Raw genomic sequence first — 17,054 nt, 5'->3', positions numbered from 1 at the left:
TATAAAAAAAATACCATAGACTGGGTATTAATATTTTCTATATAATAGCAACTTATTTCTCAGAATTCTGGCGGCTGGAAGTCCAAGATCAAGGCACTGGCAGATTCTGTGTCTGTTGAGGGCCCGTTTCCTGGTTCGTGGATGACACCCCCACTCTGTGTCCTCTGGTGGTGGAAGACCAAGTGTCGGCCCTTTATAGGGGCACCAACACCATCCATGAGAGTTCCACACTCACCTGCTCACCTTCCAAAGCCCTGTGTCCTCCGCCCATCACCGTGGGGTGCTGATCTGTTTCCACATATGAGTTTTGGGAGCACACAGACATGTGGACCTTGGCGAAGCACCACTGAATGTAGCAAGCATATCTGAAACATTTTATCAGAGCCCCGCCGGGTCATGTTAGCCGTAACTCTCACTGCTGTTTTAGCTGGGTCCTGCTGGGTTAGGGCTGTGCAGCAAATGCAAACTAATCCAGGCAGCAAGACAGTGCGACAGAGATGGGAGCTGCTGCGATCAGGAACGGCTTAGACCAGCTCTACAAATCGACTGCTTACTTATAGATTCCGTAAGGCTGGCGTTAGTGTAGCCTGTCTACGTGTAACGAGCTACAACAAGGTCTTGGATGCTTCTATTAGTATTGACAGAGGATGTAAACAAATTCATCCCCTTTTTCTCTATTTAACTTCCTCCCTACTCCCTCAACAAGAAACACGAAGAAAAATTAGGTAGAGAAACATTGTGTGGGCCCTCTTGGGAGAAATAAAGCAAGATATATAGAGGAAAAAAATCATATATAGGTTCTATAGGTTTGGAGGCTTTAGAAAAAAAGTAGAGTTCATTTTGAATTGATTATATAAAATAAATTATCCAGACTCTGATAGCAATTTGCGTTCTTTATTAAATAAAGTACATGACTCACTTTTTGTAACAAACAAGGATTCTGTTCATTCTCTAAAAAAAAAAAAACAAACACAAAACCTCCATATATTAGTATCTCCAATTTATTATGCCTTGTATAAAGCTATATATATAATCACATTATCCTTGGTGTGTAGCCATTTGGCAAATCTTTCCTTCCAAGTCCTATTAGCAAAGTGAAAAAAATATAGAGATAATATTAATTTAAAATTCACCATAACCCACCATTTCTGTTTTACTCTGGATTTACCCAAACATCTCTCACATGAAGACATGTAATTCATTGCTGTACTCCTGGGAAATGCTAAGTTACAGGCATAGACATAAATACAGAGATAGCCACAGTCATAGACATAGATACAGGCACAGACATAGAGATATAAACACAGGGGTCGTGTTGACTGATCGCTTTCTTCCGGGAGGCGCTGCTGTCTGCTTCCGGTTGGGGGTTGGGAAGAGGACATTGTAAACCAGGGAAGTCAATGGGACGTCTTTCGAGTCCTCCCACCATCATTTCTAATACATTAAAATTACAGAATCACCTGTCGCACGATCCAAATGACTGCACTTAATCCTGCAGTGGGGTTTTGTACTGACAATTCTTTTGTAGGGCCAAGTCACTGTGTACTTGCTCTTTTAGTAAGATGCTTTGTTGATAAGCAGACTGTAGTCTGAGTTTGGTAACAGTGGGTGTAAGCGTTACTTATGAAAACAAAAGCGTTTGAACAACGTCCTGTCCATGAATGAGGACACGAGCATTATCTGGTCTGACTATACGAATGAATAAAGAACGAGTGAGTAGAAACAGATAGGAGAGCTGTGGGAGAAGCATATATAAAATTAACCTCACATGTGTTTTTAAGTGTTCCCAGAAGATAAACGTGTTGAAGTGTCGGCATCATCTGATGTTCCCCCTTAAAAAAGTTGGGATGTAAGTCTTCTATGTGTTTTTAGAAATATGTGATTTATAAATGTTTAAATATTTATAAGGTAGTAGTCTTTCTCTTGGGATCTATAGGGCTTTTGATGTGGTTGATAATCTTTAAACAAAAAAGCTGGTAAAAAAAAAGGGTTTCACAGATCAACTTTGTTACAACACTGAGACTCTGACAATTGGTAAAAAATAGAAAATAACACAAACACCAAGAATATGTTTGAAAAATGACACCAAAATCTAGACTGAGTGACCTGTCTTTCTCACGGGTCTGAGATTTTGTTTTGAGGCTGAAAAAGTGAAAGATTTTATATAGTGTCATTAAGAAATCTTTATCTGTAATGTTAAATTCTGTAATTATTTTATATGTCTCAAAATACCGCCTGTGGCTTTTAAGGTTTCTGAAGCCTGGGACCCTGTCCATCTGCTTTCGTCCCCTTCCTGTTTTTTCTACTGCGTGAAGGAATCTTCATCCGGAAATGCTCAGTTCTGTGTTGTTGGTGTTTAGCGAAATGCTCCCTGCAGAGTTTAAGTTTTCTGAAGGCTGGAGCGTGGTCCGTCTCTGCACTCGCGCCCAGCTCCGTGGCCTGCAGGAGGGGATGTTCTGTGCGTCCCCGTAGGCCGAGCCCGGGGCTGCCCTCCCTGGGCGGCCACGTGGCTCCTGCCCGGCAGCCTCACGGTGCAGGGGTGCGGCAGGCAGCGCAGCCAACCAAGAAGAGCTGTCAGCATGCGGGACATTACGGAGGGGACAGGCGGTCAGCAGACGCGCGGTTGAGGGAGGGACATTGAGCAGAGACTGGAGGAACATGAGCAGCCCGGCTGCAGGGAGCCCTTGGGGCACAGCGAGAGCACGTGTGCCGGGGAAGGAAAGAAACCGTCTTGGCCAGATGCCACCGAGTCATTCAGGATTTAAAACGTGGCATCCGTTCCCCTCCCTTTTCTCGTACATCTCTGGCTGTTCTTTGTTGAGAAGGAATTGTGCCTTTAATTGAAAATATACCTATTTCTGTATTTCAGCCATGTATATTTTTAGATTGCCGTATTTTCTGATAAACGAGAAGATCTTTAGACAAGGGGGAAGCTACATTTTTTCTTTTTACAGAGGGTCAGCGGCAGGGAGAAAAACGTTCATTTGACAACAGCCCCCACGATTGTTGAGACGAAACACTGACAAAAACTTGCTCTTGAAAGAACTACGTGGCCGTTTGTACACCCGTGATGGAAGCCCGTTCGTGTGGTGTGTTCCCTGTCACGTGGCTCATCACAGATCATCCAGCCACGACCCTCGACCCCTGGTGGGTTGTCATCCCCTCCCGCCAGGGCTTCGGACACGTCTGGACTGAGAAAACCTGTCGGAAAGGGATGGGGAACCACCAGGTCTCGAAGACAGTTCTTTAGTTCTTTTATTCTCTAATTATTAAACCATGTCACTTATAAATAGAGCCATGAGAGAGGGAAAAAAATAGAAATAAAACTGCCCATGTCACTTATCAATAGAGCCATGAGAGAGGGAAAAAAATAGAAATAAAACTGCCATCAGGTGCCGGATTTAATATGCAATGTTTATACCGGTTTGCAATAGCTATCACCCCTGCACCTGCTTCAAATCAGATTGCTAAAATAATGCCTTCGTACAAACACTGCCATTTGAAATAGTAGTTTTTTTTAAAGTAAATTGTAATAGCTATATCACTAATTTTAGTAAGAAATTCAAATAGCAAAATTAATGCATTCCTTATTAGCATTGCTCGGAAAAGCACCTGTTCAGAGCCTGATCGAATTGTGCATATTGAATGGGGGTTAGCGGGAGGCTGCCTCCCCCGGTACCACTGACTCTGCTCTTTCCAGTTTAACAGACAGGCATCTGACACCTTTCTACGGGATTTCAGACTGTCAGCTTCATTCTGAAATAGATCCCATTACAGTGCACTTCCCATATTATGGTTAGTGCTTTTCCTGCCCCATCTCCCTCCTTCCTCCTGTCGTCCTCCCTCTCTGTCTCTCAATCTCTCTCTCTCTCCCCCCACCCCATATAGCCATCCATTCGTGTATGTATCATTGATCTTTTATCCATCCATCCATCCATCCGTCATCTTTCTGTCTGTCTCTCTGTTATCTCCCTTTTATCTGCCTAATCTTTCATGTCAACTATCATCTGTCACCTGTTTACCTACCTAGCATCCAGCTATCTAATCGATCATCTATTTATCTAATCTATCATCTACATCTCATCTATTAATCTGTCATCTATTTATCATCTGTCTGGCATCTGCCTGTCTAATCTATCATCTATCAATCATCTGTTTATCTAATCTACCATCTATCTGTGTATCTATCTAATCTATGTTCTGTCTCTCATTTATCTCTCTTCTATCTACCTACCTCTCTATCTACCTATTTACCTACTACCTGTCTACCTACCTATCTACCTACCTACCTACCTACCTATCTGTCTATCTACCTACCTACCTATCTACCTATTTACCTACCTACCTATCTACCTACCTACCTATCTGTCTATCTACCTACCTACCTATCTAACTATTTACTACCTACCTATCTACCTACCTACCTATCTGTCTATCTACCTACCTACCTATCTACCTATTTACCTACCTACCTACCTACCTACCTATCTGTCTATCTACCTACCTATGTATCTATCTATCTACCTACCTATCTACCTATGTATCTACCTGCCTACCTATCTTTCTATCTATCCCCTTTCCTTGTCCCTCTGGTCCCCCAGGTTCTAGCTCACCTTCAAGATGTCTTCATTCCCCTTTTCTCCTTATCCCAATTTCAGTCACCAAGGAAAGTGCATCTTCCTTCGGGAGAAAAGGATCCTGTGTGCTACAGAAGGAAGTTCCTAGACCATAACACGCTGGAGCATCGGACAAAAGCCAGTCCTGTCCAGAGGTCTCAGTGCTGGTCATCGTGGCAATGTTTCTTTATTAAAAAAAAATACTACAAGGTTTAGAAAAGCTAAGTACAGAGGTTTTAGAAAGCTAAGTACATTCTAGCCTCAGGAAGTCTTTTTTCATGTGTTAATATGGATGATTACATGAATGCTGCGTAATAAATTTAAAAATATTTATTGCAGGATATTCTGAGTGCCTTCAAAATATATCTCTTTAACTGCAATCCACATTTATTTTGCTTATATTGACTCATCTCTTGGTTAATTCAAACATTCTACATGTTAAATATTTTATGGGTATTTGACTTAAAGTGTAGAAGTGATTACATTTCATTTTTAGCACTGAAAATACCAATGTCGGTAATAGCGAGTTTGAATTTCATAAAATTCTATAATTCAGGGCTCTCAAATGCATACAGTTATCCACGTAACTAAAGCAGCCTGGCGACCGTGTGCCATACATCGGCCTTCAAGAGCAAAGCGTAACACGACAGCTGGATGTTGGTAACGTTAACCGTCATGGAAAGTTCCTGCTGTGCTAAGTCACTATCTTGTTGTGCCTTGGGTTTAGGTCATCAAGCTTGCCTTTGAAGAGTTTGAGCTGGAAAGAGGTTATGACACCCTGACGGTCGGTGACGCTGGGAAAGTAGGGGACACCAGATCCGTCTTGTACGTGTGAGTATTCCCTGGAGCTGCTCCTCCCGAGACATGTGCCTGCTGAGGGTCGGTGGGATGCGGACCCGGGATCCTGCCTTCGATGTTCAGTTCGTGCCACGTGTGGCTGATCTCTGGCTTCCAAACTGATGTTGAATGAGAGTTAATTTAGCATTATGTTTTAGCTGTATCGATTTTTTTTCAAATCATTTAAAAATATGTTTATAGCAAAAAAAAATATTTAGAATACTCATAGGGTAGAAAGTGGAAATGATAAATTTCTCAATTCGACCGCTTTCAGCCTCTTTCTGCTTCCTCATGGTATTCTATGAGTGGGTTTTTTGGAAGTACAAGTGTTTTCTGTAATAATGCCGTCTGCCTTCCCTTGCATTGTGTAAAACTGCACAGTGAAGATGACAGAGATCACGGGGAAAATATTGCTGGGGGGGAGGGGGTGGCTCCCTGTCTGTCTGCAGAAGTCTGTGTCCAGAGTGCTAGTGAAATCGCTGCCAGCCCTGATGTAAATATTTGCGGACCGATGGCTCTGCCCAGGGTGCCAGTAGGGTCTCAGTCTGGTCTGCAGGTCTGCGCCCCGGACGCCCCCTCCAGCTGCTCCCGGATGCAGGGCCTCCGGGACAGATTTCCTCAGTGTCTGTCGGACCTGGAGTATCACAATCGGAAATGCGATTTGGGAGTGTCCATCAGTGCGTTCCGCAGAAAGGAAGTGTGTTCTCAGACGCTTTGTCTGCCTTGGCACCTTCCACAGATGGCTTCACGGAGTAGCTCCTAAAACCTCTCAACCAGAACCTTCTTGCAGAGGAAGGCGTTCGTCAGGGCGTGTACCTTGTTTGCTGAGCCTGTGAACACACTACTGAGGATTCTCTATTATTGAGAAAGTTTGTTCCCTATAACATCGACATATCACTGTGCTAGAAAAAACGATAGTGTGTGTTATGCTCACGTCATCCCCTTATTTTCTGATCACTTGTGACAAAATTCACATTTTGGAAAAGTTCTATGCCTGGCTATGCTGTATGTGCATTTAAAATCATTTGTCCTGTGCTAGGACTACACTGGGAATGTGTGTCTTTCATTCATTGTATCTTGAACATTTTTGCATATAAGCACCTGTCTCTCTTTTATCTTTCTACTGGCCCATTCTAACTGCTACTAATGATCATCAAAACCTTATTGCTGGCTCATGATTTATGATAATAATTACAGTAATAGCACTAGTAATATTATAGCTAACTTTTATCAGGTATCTTACGAACCATGCATTGTGCTAAATGCCTAATACCTATGATCTATATGTGGTCTTCACTATAACCCTGCATGTTTTAGCTGATAATATCCTCATCTTATCAGTGATGACACTGAGCCTTTGCCAGATTACAGGATTTACCCAATTCACACACCTCACGTGTGTTGGAGTAGGCGCCCCCACCTGGTGACAGTGATGCTGTTCTGGGCTCTGTACTCCCCATCACCCCCTGTGGAGCTGGTGTGCTTTTTTTTTTTTTTTTTTACTTTTATTTTTTTAATATTTTAATTTAGTTTAATTGTTTTCTTTTTTCTTTAATTTCACCATATTACAGGAGTACAAATGTTTAGATTACACATGTTGCCTTTGCCCTGCCCAAGTCACAGCTTCAAGTGTGCCCATCCCCCAGACGGTGCGCACCACACTCATTAGGTGTGAATATACCATCCCCGCCTCCCCCTCCCACCTGCCCAGCACCCGATGAATGTTACTACTCTATGTGCACTAAGTGTTGGTCAGTTAATACCTATTTGATGGTGAGTACATGTGGTGCTTGTTTTTCCATTCTTGGGATACTTCACTTAGAATAGTGGGCTCCAGCTCCATCCAGGATAGTATAAACGGTATTAGTTCATCATTTTATATGGCTGAGTAGTACTCCATGGTATACATATACCACATTTTATTAATCCACTCATGTGTTGATGGGCACTTGGGTTGATTCCACATCTTTGCAATTGTGAATTGTGCTGCTATAAACATTCTAGTACAGGTGTCTTTTTTATAGAATGTCTTTTTTTCCTTCGGGTAGATGCCCAGTAATGGGATTGCTGGATCAAATGGTAGGTCTACTGTTAGCTCTTTGAGGCATCCCCATATTGCTTTCCGCACAGGTTGTGCTAGTTTGCAGTCCCATCAGCAGTGAATGAGTGTTCCTGTCTCTCTGCATCACGTGTGCTTTTTAAATGATTATCATTGAGAGCCCTTTGCTTCCCCCTATTTTTTGCTTTACAAGAGGCTGTGCAGCGGATAACTATGTGTGCGTCGGTGCACTTGCTTCATACGCCTTCAGGGAATTTTCCAGCAGAGAAATTTTGGGGAAAAGGAGCATATTCATTTACCTTGTTATGTTTTTCCCATTATCCTCCCAAAAATTAATATAAACCACAGTGGGACACGGAGGTCCCTATTTTCGCACACCCTCACCAAATTTTTATTACATTTTTTATAAATTGATTTCTTTATTTTTAAAAATGCAGAGTCCTACAGGGTGGGGCCCAGACATCAGCATTGTTGGGAAGCTTCCCGGGTGACTGTCCCACGTGCTGCCTGTCTCTGGCCTGGGACAGCGCTGGTGAGCAGGGATACAAGGACACAGTTTGCAGAAACAGGCCTGGAAGTCAAGGACGGAGTTTCTGGCCCCGGCTCTGCAATTTACTGTAGCTGTGACCCTGAGGGGAGTCATTTCACCTCTCAGTCCCCCTGTTTTCCCAGCTATAAAATATGTATGATAAACCTGCCCTGCCTGTGGGAAAGAGAAAAATGGAAGAATGCATGCAAAAGCTCCGGAGAGCTAAGAAATGTAACCCACATGTATTATTATTACCATAACATCTAATTTAAGGGAAGATGTCACTAAAATAAATGAGCAAAAATTTTAAATAAACCCAAAATTTAAAATATAAATGTAGCAAAGTGATCCCTTATAAAATCCCTTAGGTTACTATTAAAGATCTAAAATCATACACTCATTTTTTTTTTAACACTATTTGTTGTTAGGAAAGCAATAGCAAACTATGTATTATGTTGACATAAGTGTTATTAGAACCTCCTCTCAATAGCTCAAAACTATAAATGAAAAGCTAAATAGCCAACTGAATCAAACTGAGATGCCCTTTGGGAAATATAATGTAACAAAGATCAGTTGGGCATTTAGTCAGCTGCGGTGGAGGAAAAAGAAAAGCCACTGATATATTTTCTTAGTGAACCAAATTGCCAAAAAGGAAAAGAACACATTCCGGGAACCACAGCCGGTCTCTTTGAATAGACAGCAGCAAACACCGTCAAGAACTCATATGCCAGACGTTATCAGCATGGAGTTTACAATCTGATTGGAGACATGACGGATATGCTAGGATAGTTTAGATACTAGTCAGTATATAGAATCATGGAATCTCATGGCACACATTGCAATTAAAAGAGAAGTTAAAAAAAATGCCTATGGCAGACTGCATTCACTACTTTAGATTTAATATTTCATGGGGTTTCCTTCTTCAGGGAATTATGGAACCCTAGTCAGATCATGATGTTTAAGAGAAATTTGGAAAATGAGGTAGCTGAAAAGGGAGATAGCTCATCCTAAATATGGCTTCCAAAATTCTAATTTCTGTCAACGGCTTTTTATTTTCTTAACGTTTGTGCCGCACGCACACACAGAATAGAATTCCTGAACATTAAGGGTTTCCCTTAATAACCCAGCCTTCCCAAGAGACAGATGAATGGACACAGGTCCTATTTGCAGTGTGTCAGACTGAAAAGAAAATTAAATAACTTAGCACATCTCTGTTGAGCTCTTTCCAAGCGTGTATATTGATAATTTTGTTGAATTTAATTTGCAGAGCACTGCATGGGGAGAGTCCACCTCACCTGGCTGGCCCCTGGCCTTTGCGGTTATTAGCTGTCGGTCGCCGGGAGGTGGCATTAATTCAGGACGGGCTGTGGACCGCAGGCACAGGTTACGGTTTCCAGACGCCCACCCCTCTGCGGGGCGGGTACACAACGTCAGGGAAGCAGGGCGAGCAGGGTGGGCTCAGCCTGGCTCGGTGTGGGATTAACGGATAAGGACACCAGCTGGTGCTTCACCGGCTGGATCCATTTCTGTTGAAACTGCTTCTTGCTCCTAGATGCCGTCCTGACCCCGGTGTGGCCATGACTCTGTTTCTCCCTGCCGTTACCCACTGGTCCCGAGCCAAACGGCATCATTCTCTGTTGATCAAAAGACTGTAGAGCAGCCGTCGAAAAGCAGACGCTAAACACAGATGCGTGTGTGTGCGTGTGTGTGTGTGTGTGTGTGGGTGTGTTTATATATCTTTGATGTGATCACTGACTCAGTTGCTAAATGTTTAGTGCTTTAGGGGAAGGAAAGCTTGAGCAATTCATGTTAGACATGAAGATATCAACTTAAATACTCTCTAGATAGAAAAAAATATACTTTTTATCATTATACATTATAATTAGAAATCAAATCAATCAGGAATTAGGTTCTTAAAACTCTAGAATCACATGATCCAAGCGATTTTTCTTCGCGCTGCGGTTCTCATAAGGGCAGAGCCTGGGCGCCTGCAGACCACAGATGACACAGCTCAGACTCAAACGTCAGAGCTCTGGTCTTGACTGAAAGTCCACCCGCAGTGAGATCTCCCTTCTCTGCCTCGTATCTGGAAGCTTCCTTGATTCTTTGAAGGACATGCTGGGTACTCTTTAAATCCAACCTTCTATTTTAGCAGGGAAGCTCGTGTTTGGGCTTGGCACGTGGTCTCAGCCTGTGTTTGTGGCTGAGTTTCCCGTGGTGGTTTGACTGTCAGGGGCTTCAGGTCTGTCTTCGTCAGCCTGGTGGATCTGGCGCCCCGGGAGGTTCCCATCGGTCTGCGCTGGTGCCGACTGGAGGGTCGGAGGGTTTCCCGGCTCGGTGGGGACAGGGTAGGGTGGCGGAGATGTCTGTCGGTGGTAAGTGGTTGGTGGGGTCCCCCTTCCCCTCCCCGTCACCTCTCCCAGCCCCTCCACCTGTGTCTCTGGGGGAGGAGGAGACGCTCGGTGTCAGGTCCGCAGTAGCAAAGAGCCTTCCTCAATCAGGGCATTAGTGTCGCTCTGTCTCCTTGCGGCTTCTGCCTACTGAGCCATTTAACAAACCAAGGCAGAAGGGATTTAAACTCTGTGTGTGTCTTCAATATCCTTCCGCTGCAAAGGGAGCCTTCATTTCACCTTCCTCTGGCAGCTAATTATCGGTGTGGCTCCTTAACGCATACCCCTTGCTGGGGGAACCAGCCTGTCTGGTAGTCAGATGGGCACCAGGTGCGTTTGAGGAAGGAACGGGCTTACCTGGGGGCTTCTGTGTCCTGCTCGGGGGTGGGAATTGCCTTCTGTTTGTGGGGTCCCACTGATGCCCCATGCTGTGCTGTTTCTCTGGTCCTGGGTCCCAAACCTGGTTGTCTGTCCCTGGTCTCTTTGCAGAGGTGTCTGCTGGTAGCTTTTTGTGCCATTTCCAGGGTTCATCCCTGTGTTAGGGGGAAGGGTAATGGAAAAAAAGGTCTCCATGTCAGGAGGACATATAGTTCATATATTTTAAATAGTCCACGCTACACTCAGTAAATAAAGTCCATAAAAATAAAAAGGAAAAATCTTCATTTTTGGCCTTAGTCAACTTCCCCCCCCCCTTTTGATCTACAAGATCAAGAGGTTTGGATTAGGTCTTTTTCATGCAGTTCCACACGTGAGCACTTTGTAATTCTGATACTGTTTAGCGAATTTAAAACAGAGCTTGTGGGTGATTGATGGAGCTCACATCATCCTCTCTGCCACCTGCTGTAAAGGGTCCCAGCTCGGTAAATAAACTCTGTCATCCTTGACTGAAACATGCGTGAATCAGAGTCAGCGAAATCGGAAGCTTGTTCTCATTTCGCATCGATGCCGATGAGGAAATTATAACAAAGTCAGTCTATGTATGAATTATCTTCAATTTTGACATTGTATATAATAATACTATTTATCCAATAAAGCCATTCCCTCGGCTTATTTTTCAGAGTTAGCTTGATTTGGAAATGAGATTTCCGCTCCCTTCTACCCTCTATGGCTCTGTGATGGCCTCGTGGTACATGTCACATAAACAAACATGTCATCAGCAACTGCCACGGGCCAGGAGCCAGGCTAGGTGCCGGGTAGACTGAGAACCTTAACCACTTCACTTTCTCTCAGTGCCTGCTTAATTCTGTATTTGAAGATGTGTAAGACCTAAGATTGCAAATATGGCCTTCCAGAGTTTAAATCCCTTCTGCCTTGGTTGGTTAAATGACTATGTGGACTTCTGACTGTGACCCTGGCAGCCTTGTGCCAGTCGAGGGTTTGTGTCAGGGCGTCCGTCAATCTCATTAACAGTGCTTGTCCGCATCCTTGCGAGGAACAGGGCTGCCAGGTGCCCAAGTCCCTGAGCAGATTGTACCGTATCTTCATCTGTCCTTATTAATCTCCAGCTCACTCGGTACCAGCCCAATTAAGGCAAAAGGTCAATTAAAATGTACAATTAAATATGCATCTTCTACGTTTTCTAAAGAATTTATGGAATTAGTGGGCATTCAAGAACCAGGAAGACTATAAAATAGTTCAGTGTTAGGCCAGTTTTTATCTTGGGGTGGCATTTTCTTCTCCATTTCCCAATTGACAGTCCCAGTGAGTCTGTAAAGCTTTGGTCTAGCACGTGTCTTTCCGGTCGGGTCCCTGGCTGTGGAATGCGGGCGTCACTTACTGCAGGGGCTACATTGTATCAGTTTCATGTTTTCACAGCTTTGTGGCATGTGCAGGTATTTTTCTCCAGGTTTGAACAAATTATTTTTTTCTTTTCATTTTTTTTATTTATTTTTTTCTTTATTTTTTTTTTATTTCAGCATATTAAGGGGGCAACAGTGTTTAGGTTACATATATTGCCTTTGCCCCACCCGAGTCAGAGCTTCAAGCCTGTCCATGCCCCAGATGGTTCACACCCATTAGGTGTGAATACACCATCCCCACCTCCCCTTCCCATCTTAACTAACATTCTGTAAAATAGAACATTTTGAATGTACATATCAATAACTTTAATACCTATATACATCTGTGTAACCACCGCCAAAATTAGCATATGGCTCTGTTGCTTTGCCTCAAAGTACTGTGCTGTCTCTTTGTGGTCTCACCATTTCCCATCCTAAACTCTGAACCTGAACTACTTACTTCCATTCTCCATCCATATAGTTGCGTCTTTTTGGGAATGTCGTACAATTAGAAGTGCAACATGGCACAGCCATTCTGGAAAGTAGGTTGACAGTATCATGTGGGGGTAAACATATATCAATTATAGGACCCAACAAATTCCACTGCTTGGTATTTACCCTGGAGCAATAAAGTTTGCATGACATGAATGTTTACAGTAGCTCTGTTCATAATTGCTAAAAACTAGTAACATTGTAAATATGCTCCAACAGGGCATTGAACCAAAATGTGTGCTATATTTTTACAAACGAATCCTACTGTGCACGTCTAAAGAACAAACTATACACACAGCAACATTGGGAAGCTCATGGGTGTTGTGTTGAGTGAAAGAAGTCACAGGTGGATTTATCCATCCTTTTTTAGCACATAGATTTCATGTAGGTTAGCACTGTTGACCTGTTTACCAAGGGCCAAGGAGAAGGTCTGTTCAACAACGAGCTTGCTCCTGTGTGCACTGAGCTCAGCAGCAGCCAAACATCGTGAAGTGGCGTCATCACGTGATGACATCACGTGATGTCACACATTATTCAAGGACCTGCTGTATTTTATCAAAGCCGGCATCTATTTTATTTTTCAGTTGCAAATTATGGTAAGAAAAAAATCCTGTTTCAAACAGATAAGTGGTTGCAAAGAGTAACAATATTACTTTTTTGTTTTAAGCAAATTGTCTTTCAGTGCTAGCAATACCAGGGAATTTGGAGGGATGGAGCTAGTCTGCATTGGCTACAAGGGTGGATTCGGGAGCCTAGACATGAGATGTAATTGAATAGAGCTACACACATACACACATACACACAGAGCATAAATAAGACAGGGAAAATTTGAACAAGATAGGTAGATTGTATCAATATCAATGTTTTGGTTGTGGTAGTAACTTACAGTTTTGCAAAATGTTACCATTGGGGAGAACTAGATAAAGAATGGGTGTGATCTCTTTGTATTATTTCATACTATTGCCTGTGTATCCACAATGATCTCAATGCACATTTTAAGAATAGAAAAAATAGTAATTAACCACTATTTGTACTTATACACAATGTGAAGTCCATATAAAAATTGAAGTAAATGAAATACAACTACAAACAATTATGTGAATTTTCACTAACATAATGTTGAACAAAGTATTGTACATAGTATGATTTCGTGTATAGAATCTTTAAAAACACAGATAAAACTAACCTGTGTTGGGAGAAGGTGGGAGGACACAAGGGGGAGTCTGGGTGTGGGCAGTTCTCTGCGTTGGTCCGTGTGATGGTTCCCTGTGAAAGTCCACGAGCCAGATACCCGTGGTCTGGGCACTTTTGGGTTTGTTACAGGTCAATAAATACATGCACAGGGGAGAAAGAAAAAATCTCTCTTCAGACACACAAGCAACAAAACAGCCACACAAAATAGAAGCATCTGGCCAACCAAGGCAAATATTCAGAGAGAAATACATACGTAGTTACTGTACATCACTCACTGAAATACTTCCCTTTTTTCAATTTGAGCATAAAGTCACACAAGTTACTTCCCGTGTAATGACTGTTGTTCATCTTCCTTCAAAGACTCAGGTGTTCTTTGCTGCCCACGGTGAGAATGCCGGGCTGATAGACAGCTGATGTGATTGATGGGGAAAATCATGTGTTCATATTCCCGAAACTGCTTCGCTGAAAGCAAAGCTTCCTATTTGATTAGGGGCATTTGTTTTGGTTGAATTGATTTTTTTCTCCTCGCACTTTTTCTATTTCCACTTGCTTTTCTGTCAGCATGTTGAGTTCAGTCAATGGGTTTAGTGTTTCCTTTCTCTGGCTGACGGCAGCCCCTGTGGGACTGTTTTGTTAATACACAACAAATGCTTCACTGAAACCTCCACTCGACGTGACCTGGACGTGGCTGTGAAATGCACAAGGAGAGGCCAATAAATGCTGCCAAGTCTATTTCCTCCACGCAGACTGTTCTACTGTGCGAGATTCTCTCAATGTCTGATTACCTATGATACATTTTTATAAGAGCTTTTGGGATAAAGGTGCATGATAATTCCAGACTAGACACTCCAAGAATTTAGCGAATGAACCAGTACAGTTCTCACTGTGGGGCTGCTTTCCCTGTGATGGTGTGATGTGATGAAGTCACACGGCAACAGGGTGCGTCCCCGTCACACAGACGCACGGTCCCAGGGTTTCCAGAACGGTCTGGGTGAACACTAAGTCCTGCGCCTGGGGAAGCCCCTTAGTTCAGGCAAGCGGGATGGTCGGTTGCCCTAATTAGATTTTTAAATATGAGATGCAAATTTGCAGTCATACAATAGAATGATTGCTATAAAAATGCCAGTGATATTGAAGTTTAAATATTAAAATTAGTTGCAAGTGGTTATATAATAGATGCTTTGAAGGAGGGTCTTGCTATATTTGTATATATGGGTTGGTAGTTTAAGCAGCAAGCCCCTCCTCTGAGGTGAAAGTCAATGTATCTGCTGCCCGTAGTGAGTTTCGGCGTTTCTCTTCCGTGCAGACTCACGGGCTCCAGCGTTCCCGACCTCATCGTCAGCATGAGCAACCAGATGTGGCTACACCTGCAGTCGGACGACAGCATCGGCTCACCTGGATTTAAAGCCGTTTACCAAGGTATGGCTGGAACACACTTAACTGGGTTGAAAACGCACATTCTAACAGAGGGCGCAGAGACCAGTCTGTGTTAGATAAAGATAAAATCAAGGCAGAACAGTGCTTATAACCAGGGACCAACTGTTTGCAACTTCCTGAAAGTCTACTCATATTGTTAATGTTTGAAACGTGCTCTTATTGTGTCAAAACACACGGCGAGACTCGGTGTCAGGTGTAAGCCGTGGGACCTGTGCACACCTGTGGATCGTTTGATCATATCCTATTGATCGGTATTGTTAACGACCTATTATTTATCAGGGAAGATTTCAGAATGTGAGCAGACATAGAAAACACAGCATGATGAGCCTGAAAAGACGTACATTTGTAAACACTGCAAGCCAAACACAAATATTTGAAATGAAAGATCTGTGCCTTTCATTGTCTTTGAGCTAATTTACAACTCTGCACATCGTAGAAAATGAATAACAATGCAAATCCTTCCTGACCATTGAAATGCAAATGAATTTTCTGTTCTTCTTTTCAAAATTCTCTCAATGTGTGCTTATCTATAATATATTTTTGAAAGAGATTTTGTGATAAAGGTGCGTGGTAATGCTGGACTAGACAGTCTAAGCCTGTTGTGGATGAACCAGTACAATTTCTCACCGTAGATTCGCGTCCCTCTGACGGTGTGATGTTACATAACCCCACAGGAGAGCTGCAATCGGTTATTGCTCTGTGGACATTGCCTTTGAATCTACCTGCAGATTCATTTTAGTATCTCTGATTGTATCTGTATTTTCTTTGAATCCTCCTTTGAAACCGGTTTTAAAAATATCTTACTGGTTCCTTCATTAAATATTGAGTTCTTTAAACTATTTATCATGCTAGATCTGTGTGTGTACAGGTGAAAATGAGACTATTCACCTGGAGTGCTGGAATTTTATTCAGTTTTGCTTTGTGAATTTGAGTGAAGAGACAACGTGCTCTTATTTTCCAAGTGTATATTGTAGGAGTAGTTTCAGGAGCTGAAGAAAATGGAACAAGAAGTTATTGCACGTGAAGCCAATGAAGCAGATGATAAGAACATATCCACCGATCCCCAAACAATAACCAGGGGGGTGATATTGTCCTGAGTTCGTGTGAGTGAGGACGTCCTGGCACGGCTGCATCCTGTCCATGCGAGCTAAAGTGGTCGCAGTGTTAAGAAGTCCTGTAGTAAGAGGACTCAACTGTGAGCGTCCTTATCTATAAAGTATGAAACAGGTTTCTCCTTGCTATACACATGTGCTGTAGTGGGGACTTAATGACTCTTTTAATAAGAAATGCTACAAAAAAAATTATATTTACATCGCATTCAACGGTGAGGACTAGACTGCAGAGATAATTGCCGAACACTTCCTGGCATTTGGATTTTTGGACTTGACCTTTCACTGAACTTCTACACGACTGTACAGTTATTCGAGAGAGCGTGGTAGAGGCACGATATTAATATTTTCCACGTGACCTACATTTGCTGCTGCCTTTGGTAGAATCGAAGAGCAGCAGTGAAATGCCAGACCTTCCCAGCGGGGCACACGGCACTGAGTTAGTTCCGGCCCTGTGAACACGCACGTCATGGGGTTCGCAGGACGCAGAGGGGAGACCCGAGCCTCATTCCCGAAGCGCGAGTCCTTGACTGCTAACAGATACAAGGAATCGCAGTTACAATGTCAATATTCTTCCGTGTGTCATCTTTCAGTCTGATGAACATACCGCATC

General features: G+C 43.0%; 1 protein-coding gene across 1 annotated transcript in view; it reads left to right on the top strand.

Moving 5' to 3' along the window:
• Window positions 1-17,054, top strand: part of CSMD1 (CUB and Sushi multiple domains 1) — a 1,254,382-nt gene that overhangs the window by 993,014 nt on the left and 244,314 nt on the right. The window contains exons 11-12 of the mRNA XM_069485062.1: window positions 5,344-5,447; window positions 15,202-15,314. Of these exons, the coding sequence (XP_069341163.1) occupies window positions 5,344-5,447; window positions 15,202-15,314 (217 nt within the window). The remainder of the gene's footprint in view (window positions 1-5,343; window positions 5,448-15,201; window positions 15,315-17,054) is intronic.

This window comes from Eulemur rufifrons, chromosome 12 (genome assembly GCF_041146395.1).
Source record: "Eulemur rufifrons isolate Redbay chromosome 12, OSU_ERuf_1, whole genome shotgun sequence".
In the NCBI taxonomy this organism is placed as follows: domain Eukaryota; kingdom Metazoa; phylum Chordata; class Mammalia; order Primates; family Lemuridae; genus Eulemur; species Eulemur rufifrons.
The sequence above is the reverse complement of the archived record's forward strand: the minus strand, read 5'-3'. Positions and strand labels throughout refer to the sequence as shown.